The sequence below is a fragment of the Sceloporus undulatus genome, chromosome 1 (assembly GCF_019175285.1).
Source record: "Sceloporus undulatus isolate JIND9_A2432 ecotype Alabama chromosome 1, SceUnd_v1.1, whole genome shotgun sequence".
Taxonomy (NCBI): Eukaryota; Metazoa; Chordata; class Lepidosauria; order Squamata; family Phrynosomatidae; genus Sceloporus; species Sceloporus undulatus.
Window position 1 is genome coordinate 47,978,459 of NC_056522.1, and position 11,500 is coordinate 47,989,958.

General features: G+C 44.9%; 1 protein-coding gene across 1 annotated transcript in view; it reads left to right on the forward strand.

Annotated features, from left to right (window-relative positions):
• The window catches only part of LOC121919497 (ALK tyrosine kinase receptor-like), a 428,390-nt gene extending 424,100 nt beyond the window's left edge, over window positions 1-4,290 (forward strand). Inside the window, exon 4 of the mRNA XM_042446148.1 lies at window positions 4,085-4,290. Within this exon, the coding sequence (XP_042302082.1) occupies window positions 4,085-4,290 (206 nt within the window). The remainder of the gene's footprint in view (window positions 1-4,084) is intronic.
• Window positions 4,291-11,500: the final 7,210 nt, after the last annotated feature.

Below are 11,500 nucleotides of genomic sequence, written 5' to 3' on the forward strand. Positions count from 1 at the left end.
GCTACTGTAATGTTCTGTATGTGCAGGTGCCTTTAATGAAGGCTTAGAAGTTTCAACTCACCCTGCTTTGTGGGGAGTAAACAATGGCAGCCAGTTCTTTACCAGCAGCCTTGGCTGCCTATGTATTTCTGAGCCAATGTTAGAGTGAAGGAAACTATGTGTGAAAGGGATCTGGGAGTCCAAGTACACCACAAGCTGAACATGAGTGAACAGTATGATGTGGCAGCTAAAAAGGCCAATGCAATTTTAGGCTGCATCAGTAAAAGTATCGTATCTAGATCAAGGGAAGTAATAGTGCCACTCTATTCTGCTTTGGTCAGGCCCCACCTGGAATATTGTGTCCAGTTCTGGGCGCCACAATTCAAAAAGGATGTTGAAAAACTGGAACGTGTCAAAAGGAGGGCAAGTAAAATGGTGAAAGGTCTAGAAACCATGTCCTATGAGGAACGACTTAAGTAGCTGGGGATGTTTAGCCTGGAGAACATTAGGAGAATGTTAGGAGGTGATATGATAGCCCTGTTTAAATACTTGAAGGGATGCCATATGGAGGAGGGAGCTGACTTGTTTTCACTTGCTCCAGAGACTCGGACCCGGAACAATGGATGCAAGCTACAAGAAAAGAGATTCCACCTCAACATTAGGAAGAACTTCCTGACAGTAAGGGCTGTCCGACAGTGGAACACACTCCTTCGGAGTGTAGTGGAATCTCCTTCCTTGGAGGTCTTTAAACAGAGGCTAGATGGCCATCTGTTGGGGATGACTTGATTTGGATTTTCTGCTTGGCAGGGGGTTGGACTACATGACCCTTGCGGTCTCTTCCAATTCTATGATTCTATGATTCTATGAGTGCTGTGATTTCTCCATGTTTGTGGAATAACCTACCGCAGGGTGCATGTGTGGCTACCTCCTTGGCTGTTGTTTTAGAAGATTCAGAAACCTGGACATTCCAGCCTGCTTTTAAAGTGAATGGGTGGTCAATGGGTTGTTATATATAATAAATTAGGATATTTACTGTTGCTGCTATTTTCAGTTAATTTTCAGATGTCATTTTATGCTGCTACTTTATTTATATTTTATGTTAGTTGTTCAGAACTTTTATCTTGTAAGCCACCTTGTGGAGGCTTAATCTTAAAATGCAATATTAAACAATTTAAATAAATAAATCTGTAGTAATAAAAGAGAAAATGTACATGCCACTTCCATAGCTCTTTGAGACTGTGAAATTTAGATGTCTGAAACTTGGCTCAGATACCAAGCAGACCTGGGGGGGGGGGGTGGCACTTCTTGGTGACTTTGTTCTTCAAATAGATGAATTAATTTTAAATAATTAAAATTTCTGTGTATCCTGCTGTATTATGTTCAGTCGCAAGGTGACAGACATCCCTAACTTTACCAAAATCCTCTGCAGGGCCCACATACTCTTTAAATAGTTAAAAGGGAGGGAAAGAAAAGGAGTCTTGATAAGGGGAAGGGGAGACAGTAAGTATCAGGAAAGGCAGAATAAGCACTGGGTTGGAGGGATAGTGGGCATCCAGATGGAAACACTAGCAAAACATAAAATTCTCTAAGATGCCAGCCACAGATGCTGGCAAAATGTCAGGAATAAACTCTTCTAGAACATGGCCACATAGCCCAAAAACCCACAAGCCCCCCCCCCCCCGAAAATTATTTGTGAGGTAAGAGCAGAGGCTGAAAGAGAAATATCATTTGGGTGGGGGAAATAGAAAAGTAATCTGTGTGAGTGAAGTAGGATGTTAGGGGAAGAAAGGTACCTGGATAATGACAGTGTCATTACTTGGGGAGGTGCAGGGGATGTGGGCTGCATCAGGTGACACTCTGACCTTTGGCAGAAGCAGGTTGTGGCATTCACCTGTGTCCCTTTAAAATGCTGAAGAGATGGTGTGAGTGGGGTGGAGGTCAGTGGGAGGGAAAGGGAGAGCTCCCAGTTTTTAAAATATTTTTTAATTTTAATTTTTTTAAAAAAAAACCAAATTAAATGTATTATTTTACAATTTTCTTTAACAATCACATTTTACCAAATTTTCACTTTAACATGAAACAATGTATATGTAAATACATTTAGGCTGTGTGTATGATATTTTAATTTCAAAGTATAATTTTAACTTTTTTAGTTGTTGTTTTTTAATTTATTCAAAATATATCATACAAAATCTTACAATCATAAGACCATGGTATAAAGAATTTTAAATGGTTGAAAATCCTTCCTTATTAAAATTAATAAGGTATTCCTTATTAAGGTTTTACACAATTAAAATTGTTTAAAATAAATCTGACTGTAGAGAACAGTGGCTAGATGGAGGAGAAATGGATATAAAATTTCTTTTAATATAATCTATAAGGAGAGACCATTTTTCCTGAAAGGGTCTTTGATTTTGTAGTTTTGAGTTATATTTCATATTTTTTGATAATTTCTCCATAAGCCATTGATCCCAAACTCATTTCCACCAGCTATCCAGGCATACAAAACCTTTTCCAATTATTAGCCACTTCTAATCGAGCAGCTGTCAATAAAAAAGAGATCAACTTTCTATTTTTTAATGATTTATTACTTCTTGTGTATATTGAAAATAACAAAAGGGCTGGGCAAAAGATTATTTTTTGTTTTGTAACTGAAGCAATTTGGTTGATCATGTCATGCCAGAAGTGGTTAATTTTAAAACAGTCTAATCACATATGGATATAAATCCCTAAGACTGGATAACCTCTTCAACATAGGGGTGATATAAAATTTATCATCTGTGATTTTCTAATAGGAGTTAAATACCATTTATGTACTAGCCTTTAGTTGTTAATGTCACAACTATTATTGTTACATTTGGTGATATATAGAAATTCTGATTTAAGAGTAACATTCGTATAAAAAACATTACTTAGGATTGTGTATGGTGTTGTATGGGAGGAGATCAATGGTGGGGTGACACTATGACTTACCACACCAGATGACACCAGCTCTAGTGACATCATTGGTTAAGGAGGCACATAAGGTGAGTGAAAGAGATCCAGTGTGGTGTAGTGGTTTGAGTGCTGGACTAGGATACTGGGAGACCAGGATTCAAATCCTGGCTTAGTCATGGAAACCCCACTGGGTGACCTTGTGCAAGCCACACTCTCTCAGCCTCAGAGGATAGCAATGACAACCCCCCTCTGAAGAAACTTGCCAAGAAAACATCATGATAGTTTTGCCTTAGGGTCACCAAAAGTTGGAAATGACTTGAAGTCACACAGGAACAGGAACAAGGTGGGTGAGGGAAGAGAAGCACCATTTGGTTTGATGAGGGAGAACAACAGACAAAACAAAAACTAGTATTGGTAAACAAAGGGGATTCTAACTCCTGCAAAATTGGTTACTGCTAGAGAGAGACAGAGGCAGGAAGAAGGAGACAGAAATTGAATTTAGATGAACAACCCAACACTACCATATTAATTCCAGAATAGTTATATTTGAACATATAGTGAAGAGTCATTTTGATAAGACAGGCTATGTTCTGCCCCAGGAAGGCTTGAGGCTTACAAAGGAAGTGGGCCACAGCAGAGACAGCAACTGCAAAGACTCAGCAAGGTCGGTATAATCAGGTGGGTAGGTCTAGGCAGTATGGCAGCACCATAACCAATAAGGTAGTAATGTCGAGTTTATCAGAATCTGTGTTGGAGCACTGTGGAAGTATGGAGTATTCTCATCAGCATAAGGGAGAGGAGTTTATTAAGTAGGAGGCAAAAGCTGTTTGAGGCCTTCTGACCATTCTGATGCTTAAAGGGCCTTTGCCTAATCCTGCATCCATTGGCTCCTATGTATACGGAATTATTGGCTTCACTGATAGTGAACCTTTCATGTCTGAGAAGTCTGTCAAAGTAATGTATTCTAGATTAGAATATCAAAGAGTAGGAAGGGTAGAGTGCAGATGACTGTTCTGCAAGGGGTGCCTCTCTATCAGTATACTTGTTCTGTAGGTTCAGGGCACCTACAGAACAGGTACTGAATAATCCCCTGCCTGAAAATGAATCAGCACATAATTTGTATATTTTCCAGTAACCAGACTTACTGTCTTCTTCTTTTTTATTGTAGGCTCATTCCTGTACCTTAACACAACAGAAAGCATGAAGTTCCTTATTCTGAGTCCTTGGTTGAAAAGCAGTAGTGAAGACTGCACTGTGCAAGTGGCTGTCTACAGATACTTCCAGCAAAGTGGGGAATATGTTGTTCAAGTCCTTTATGCTAATGAAAGCCGCATCAAAATCCCGCTCATCTCAAGCAGAGAAAAACACGGGTAGGTGTTCTCCCCCCCTTATCTCAGTAATAGAATTTTGTTTCTGTTCTTTGAGATGTTACATATGGAATCTGTAAGAGGTTTCATCAGTGGAGCCATTTGTAGATCAGTCCTTAGCCTAGAGGAATTAAAAGAGAGAAGAGAAATTGCAGATAGCCCTGCTTCTATCAGTAATAGTTCAGACTGAGCTTTTGTGGTTATGGCTGCTGTCTTTAGTATTCTGGGTGTGTATTCATACTTTTCACCACCCACTCACATGAACTAGAGCTCAGAAAAGCACAGTCCATAAATAGAGTAGATGAAGCCTCTAGGGACAAAATTTTCTATGAAAAATGTTGAAATTTTTGATCCTAATAAGTTTAGAGGGTTTGAAAGAAAAAATTTGTGCCCCAGGAGTTACCTTATTTCAGTCAGGAAGTGGTTTGGAGGTAGTATTCCAGGTCACTTCATTTTGAAAGCAAAAACATGCCCAGAGTCCAAACTGAAAAAGGGAAAAAATGTAACAAAATTTTCCCTTGTGCCCCCTTGGGGGATTTCGGGGCAATTTTTTAATTATTATTTATTTATTTATTTACTTATACCCTGCTCATCAGCCAAAATGTTATCAGAGAGACTTACAAATTGTTAATTGGACATTTCCCTGCCCTCAGGCTTACAATCTAAAGAGACAAGATACAAAAAGAGAAGGGAAGGGGAAAAGTCCAGCAGATCTTCTCTCCCTCTAATGCCTGGACCAGGGCAGATGGACTGGAGGGAGGGCCCTTCTTCTTACTCTGATTAGGCCCAATTAGGGAAGGTGTTGGGCCTACCTCCTCTCTCCCTCAGAAGCCAGGATGGAGGGCAGTCTGGGTGGGCAGTGGCAATGGGTATTGCCCTTCAACACCCCCTGGCAGAGCAGTGTGTTTTCCTAAATCCCTAAGATTTCCCCATGTCTTCCCTAAAGTAATACACCTAATTCTGTTTTCAGGAAAATTACTTCATGCTTTCCTATGATTATTTCTGAGTAACAGTGGTGTTTTTCTACTCCCTTACCTATTTACTCCCTTCACATTGCCCTACCAGTTACTATCCTATCTTGTGACTAACATCAAATCATAATGAGACAGTAGCATGGAGAAATTACAAACATCTCATTGTTATGTGGAGAACCAAAAAGGAAAACAGAAGTTGTGGGAGGGAATGCTTCTTGGGAAGTCATCTGCCAAAGATTGTTGTGCTGTTAGTGCTTAGCTGGCTGAAAGTGATCCTGCTGGAAACAAATGAAAGAAACCTCAACAATAGGAAGCTATTATACACCTTAGGAGAATGGTAGTTGTTTTTGTTGCAGTGGAAAAGGAATGAGTATGTTCAAGGAATGGAGTTATACAGTTTTGCGTTGTAACAATTATGCTTATCAGCATGTGCCTATTATTCCACAAAGCCTTGTTTCACCATGTTTCAATCCATGGATTTGCATTGAGAAGTACCTCCAAGAGCTCTTTCCATACCTTCTCCCCTAAGTAGACTGAACAAATGGAAGAATGAGATTGCTCTTGAACTTCTCATAGGAATACTCCCTCAACATTCGCATTTACAGTCAGCCCAGCACCTGACTTCCATGCTTTCACTGGAGATACAATACAGCTATAAGAATATAGGTGGCGTCACATGTACAGCACCCACCTGGGCTGTTCATTATATGCATGTTTTACTGGCACACTGTCTGAAGCTAATGTCTTGTTAACATAATATGTGGATTTGTCCTGAGAGACTCTTTTTTAATTACTTATTCTCCTCATGTCTTTAAAAATGGTAGCAGATAGTACTGACTTATTCCATCAGGGTCAGAACCTCTGTAGCATTAAATGTTGGCAGGGGGGGGCAAACAGAGGGAAACCCCAAGGATACTTGTCCCCATCATAGCTGATGTAGTAGTGGTAAAAATCACATCTGTTGAATACTGACATGTTTAATGAGATGGATAATTTAACATGGAGAAAAAAGACTGGGAGATAATATGGAGATGGATGTCTACATATCTGAAGGAATGCCATGTAGAAGATGGAGCAAGCTAATTTTCTACTGCTCCACAGAGTAGGATATAAAACAACGAATTCAAATTGCAAGAAAAGAAGTTTCATCTAAACATTAGGAAGAATTTCCTGAATGTAATAAATAAATAAATAAAATTTTTATTTTTATACCGCCCTTCCAAAGATCAGGGCGGTTAACAACAGGATAAAAACAATACAATACACATACATCAATACAATAAAAACAGAATAAAAACCCCGTTAGCCGGTCTTCTTGCCAATACAGAGGAAGGGGGACCTATTAGGACTTTAATCGGGGAATGCAGCATGGAATAGGAAGGTTTTTAAATCCCTTCTAAATTGAGCCAGGGAGGTGGCCGAGCGGAGCTCTGTGGGCAGCATGTTCCAAAGGGCCGGGGCGGCGATGGAATATGTCTTCCTCACAGTGGAGGTAAGCCTAGCCCCTGGGACTCTAAGTAGTTGCTGCCCAGAAGTTCTGAGGGTGCGGGACGGAATGTACGGGGAGAGGCGGTCCTTCAGGTATCCTGGGCCCAAGCCATTTAGGGCTTTATAGGTAATCACCAACACCTTATATTGTGCCCGGAAGCGAGTAGGCAGCCAATGCAGGTCTTTTAACACCGGTGTAATATGGCTGGCCCTGGAAGAACCAGTGATCAGCCTGGCTGCCATATTCTGTACCATTTGTAGCTTCCGGGTTTGGTATAAGGGTTGCCCCATGTAGAGTGCATTGCAGAAATCCAGTCTCGAGGTTACCAGAGCGTGTACCACAGTTTCAAGGTCCCTCTGGGCCAGGTATGGGCACAGCTGGCGAATAAGCCGAAGTTGATAACAGGTGTTCTTGACCGTCGCATTCACCTGAGCAGTCAGGTGAAGCGACGAGTCAAGAAGCACCCCCAGACTGAGCACGGAGTCCTTCACAGGAAGCGTGATCCCGTTCAGGACAGGTGGAACCACCGCCATTCCTGGACCAGGGGAACCTATCACTAGTACCTCCGTTTTCTCTGGATTCAGTCTGAGTCGGTTTTCCCTCATCCAGCCCATTACTGACTCCAGGCATGCCACGAGAGGAGAGACGCCATCCTCAGTCACTGCATCAGTCGGGGACATAGGGAAGATTATTTGGGTGTCATCAGCGTACTGATAACCCCGCGCCCCATGTCTCCGGATGATCTCTCCCAGCGGTTTCATGTAAATGTTAAATAGCATGGGAGACAGAATGGCTCCTTGAGGGACCCCAGTTTTAAGGGCCCTCGTATCGGAGCACACATCTCCCAGCTGCACCATCTGGGACCTCCCAGAGAGGTAGGACCGGAACCACTGGAGCACAGTGCCCCCGATTCCCACCTCTGCCAGGCGTCCCAGAAGGATACCATGGTCTATGGTATCCAAAGCCGCTGAGATGTCCAAGAGCACCAACAGGGACACGCTTCCCCTGTCGATGCCCAGGCGGAGATCATCGACCAAGGCGACCATGGCTGTCTCAACCCCGTAACCCACCCGAAAGCCAGTTTGAAATGGGTCCAGATAATCCGTTTCATCCAAGACCGCCTGAAGCTGGATTGCAACTGCCCTCTTGATCACCTTCCCCAAAAATGGCAGCAGCGAGACTGGCCGATAATTATTATGTACCAGGGGGTCGAGGGAGGGCTTTTTTAATAAAGGTTTTACAATGGCCAATTTTAAATCTGATGGAAATTGCCCTTCCCTCAAGGATGTATTAATGATCCGGCGTAACAATAAAGTTACTGCCGGTCCCCCCTGAGCCGCTAGCCATGAGGGGCAGGGATCGAGAGAGCAGGTTGTCTTCTGAACACTTCCGAGGATCTTGTCCACATCATCGGTACTTACCAACTCAAACCGATCCAGTTTAATGGAGTCCACGGATGCTCTGGACGCCTCTACCCTAGGTTCTGCTCTAATGTCGGCGTTAAGACCTTCGCTTATCCGAGAGGTTTTATCCGCGAAGAAGTTATTAAATTGGTCGCAGCAGGCCTTAGAAGGTTCAAGGATCTGGTTCGGGGCGGGAGGGAGCTGAGTCAGCTCCCTGACCACCCTGAACAACTCTGCTGGACGCGACTCCGCGGACGCGACATGAGCACCATAGAACGAGTTCTTAGCTGCTCGTATCGCCTCTCCGTAGTCCTCTAACAGTTGGTCTAGGAGAGCCTTGTCGTCTAAGCAAAGGTGTTTCCGCCAACGGCACTCTAGCCATAGCAGTTCCCGCTTTCTTGCCCGGAGATCTTCTGTATACCAGGGCTTACGCTTGGAGGCGGGTCTGAGAGGGCGCTTGGGAGCGATACTGTGTATAGCCCTAGAGAGACCGGTATTCCAGATACCAGTCAGGGCATCCACAGAGTCATCGTCACTTCCAACCATGTAACCCTCTAGAGCTTCCTGGAACCTTTTGGGTTCCATCAGCCTTCGAGGGTGGACCATCCTAATAGGTCCACCACCCCCGGGGGGGATCTGGGTAGAGACCTTGATTTTTGCCTCCACCAGGAAATGATCCGTCCATGACAGGGGGGAAATATTAGTTATTTCCGCCCACGGATTTTCCGCTTCCGAACAGAAGACCAAATCAAGGGTATTACCCGCAGAATGCGTAGGACCCACAATCAGCTGGGACAGGCCCATGGCCGCCATGGTATCCATGAATTCCCGAGCCGCACCGGATGGAACATAACTGGCCGTGAGGGAGATGTTGAAGTCACCCAGGACAAGTAGCCTGGGTGTCTCCAGCATCAGCTCAGCGACCAGCTGTGTCAGCTTGTTAAGGGAGTCCGTTAGCGCACGGGGTGGCCGATACACCAACAGAATCCCTAGACTGTCCCTCGCATTTAGGGTCAGGTAAATACACTCGATATAGGACGTCTGTCGGATGTGGTTCCTGGTAAGGGACAAGGTGTTCCTATGTATCAAGGCCACACACCCCCCCCCGCCCACCTAACCTGGGCTGGTCCTTCACCGAGAACCCAGCAGGCAGGGCCTGAGCCCACACAGCGTCTCCTTCAGGCCCAAGCCAGGTCTCGGTAATGCAAGCCAGATCACAATTATAATCCTCCAGCAAATCATGGAGGATGTGGGACTTGTTATTAATTGATCTGGCGTTGCACAGGAGCAGCGACAGGGTTTGTGGCACGGTTGGAGTGACCCTCAGGTCCCTTAGGATGGGAGGGGAACAGGAAGGGGAGATAGATATGATGCATCGATCTCGCCTTCCCCTGGAACGCAAGTCCCTTCTCCCACCGCCATATCTCCCCCTGCCCCACACAACCTCTATGGGAGCTCCGCTCGTAACAATGTTATCCCCCCTCCCCAGCCCATGCATCCCCCGCATCCATAACCTCCCCCCACCCTTCTCCAGCAATTGAAAGAGCAGAGGTTAGCCACCTCAGGCATCCTCTGCTCTAAGGCTAACATTTACACAGCCTCCCTAAATCCTGTGAGAGCTGCGCAGCTGCGCGGTGGTAGCGCTGCGGAGTCCTGCAGCAGTCCCCTTTGCAGTCCGTGGGCGGCTCTCCCGGGGCGGTGCGCAGATGTGCACCTCCGACACCCTGGGAGGAGGCCGCCCGGCAGAACGCGGCTCTGGCAGCGGTGGTCTGGTGGGGAGGCAGAGGGGGCGTGACAGGAAGGTCCGGTCTCCCGGCTTTTATGCTCACCGCTCTCACCGGTGGGCCTCCTCCTTGCCTTCCCCCCAGGTGTCCCTTAAAGTGCCCTCTCTCCGGCTGCCGCAAAACGCCGAGGCCAAACAAACAGAGTCCCGCAGCAGTCCCCTTTCCAGTCCGTGGGCGGCTCTCCCGGGGCAGTGCGCAGATGCGCACCTCTGACACCCCGGGAGGAGGCCGCCCGGCAGAACGCGGCTCTGGCAGCGGTGGTCCAGTGGGGAGGCAGAGGGGGCGTGGCAGGAAGGTCCGGTCTCCCGGCTTTTATGTAAGAGATGTTCAACAGTGGAATGGATTGCCTTGAAAGGATGGACTCTCCTTTGGAGGCCCTTAAAGAGAGGCTGGATAGATATATTCCAAGAGTGTTTTAGTTGGAGATTCCTGCCTGTGGGCATTGGCATAGATGGACCTTTGTGGTCCCTACAAGGGAATAACGGCACCCTGGAGCTGACTCACATTGTTTGCTAAGGAGTTATTATACATTTTATATTTTAAACATTGGCAGGCCACTAAAGAAGACGTAGGTCGAAATGCATCTGGCCTTTTGTTTTTATTAATAGAATTGTTTATAATTGTCAAAGAAAAAAAGGGGGGGCTTTTCTCCACCCTTTCTGTTGTTTTAATGGCTTTTCTCCAAGGTTTAGTTTCTCTGGTTTTGTATTTTGGATATTTTATTCACCCCTAGCATTTTACAGATCTTCCAGTGCGGTAATTTTACCCTTTTAGATACTACATTGTTGTTGTTGTTGTTTTGCTCCAGGGTGCTGTTATTCCCTTACAGTTTTTGCCAGAACCCTTCGGTTGTTTCCTTTGTGGTCCCTTCCAGCTCTCTGGTTCTATAATACTAAATATCTTAAGGGAGCAAAAACACTACAGTGGTGCCTCGGGTTACGAAATTAATTCGTAACGCGGCCGCTTTCGTAACCCGAAAAGCCTTCGTAAGCCGAATTGCCATAGGCGCTAATGGGGAAAAGCCGCGATTCCGTGCGAAAAAGCCGAAAAAAGCACCAAAAGTTTTTTCGTAACCCGAAAAAACATTCGTAACCCGAAACAATAATTCCCTATGGGATTTTTTCGTATCCCGAAAATTTCGTAACCTGGGTATTTCGTATCCCGAGGTACCACTGTATTTCAAATGGAGATGAGTAGACCTAGGCTAAAGCATCACAAAAAGATATTACCAAAGGATGTTGACAGGTTGGAGCGTGTCCAGAGGAAGATGACCAAAATAAGAGTCTAGAAACTGTTCCTTACGAAAAGACACTTAGGTAGCTGGGTATGTTTAGCCTGGAGAAGAAACAGTGAAGAGGTGATACGATAGCCTTGTTGAAGTATTTGAAGGGTGTCATATTGAAGATGGAGAAAGCTTGTTTTCTGCTGCTCCAGAGAATAGGACACAGAATAATGGATGCAAACTACAGGAAGAGATTCCACCTCAACATTAGGAAGAACTTCCTGACAGTAAGAGCTGCTCAACAGTGAAATACATGCCCTTGGAATGTGATGGAGTCTTCTTCTT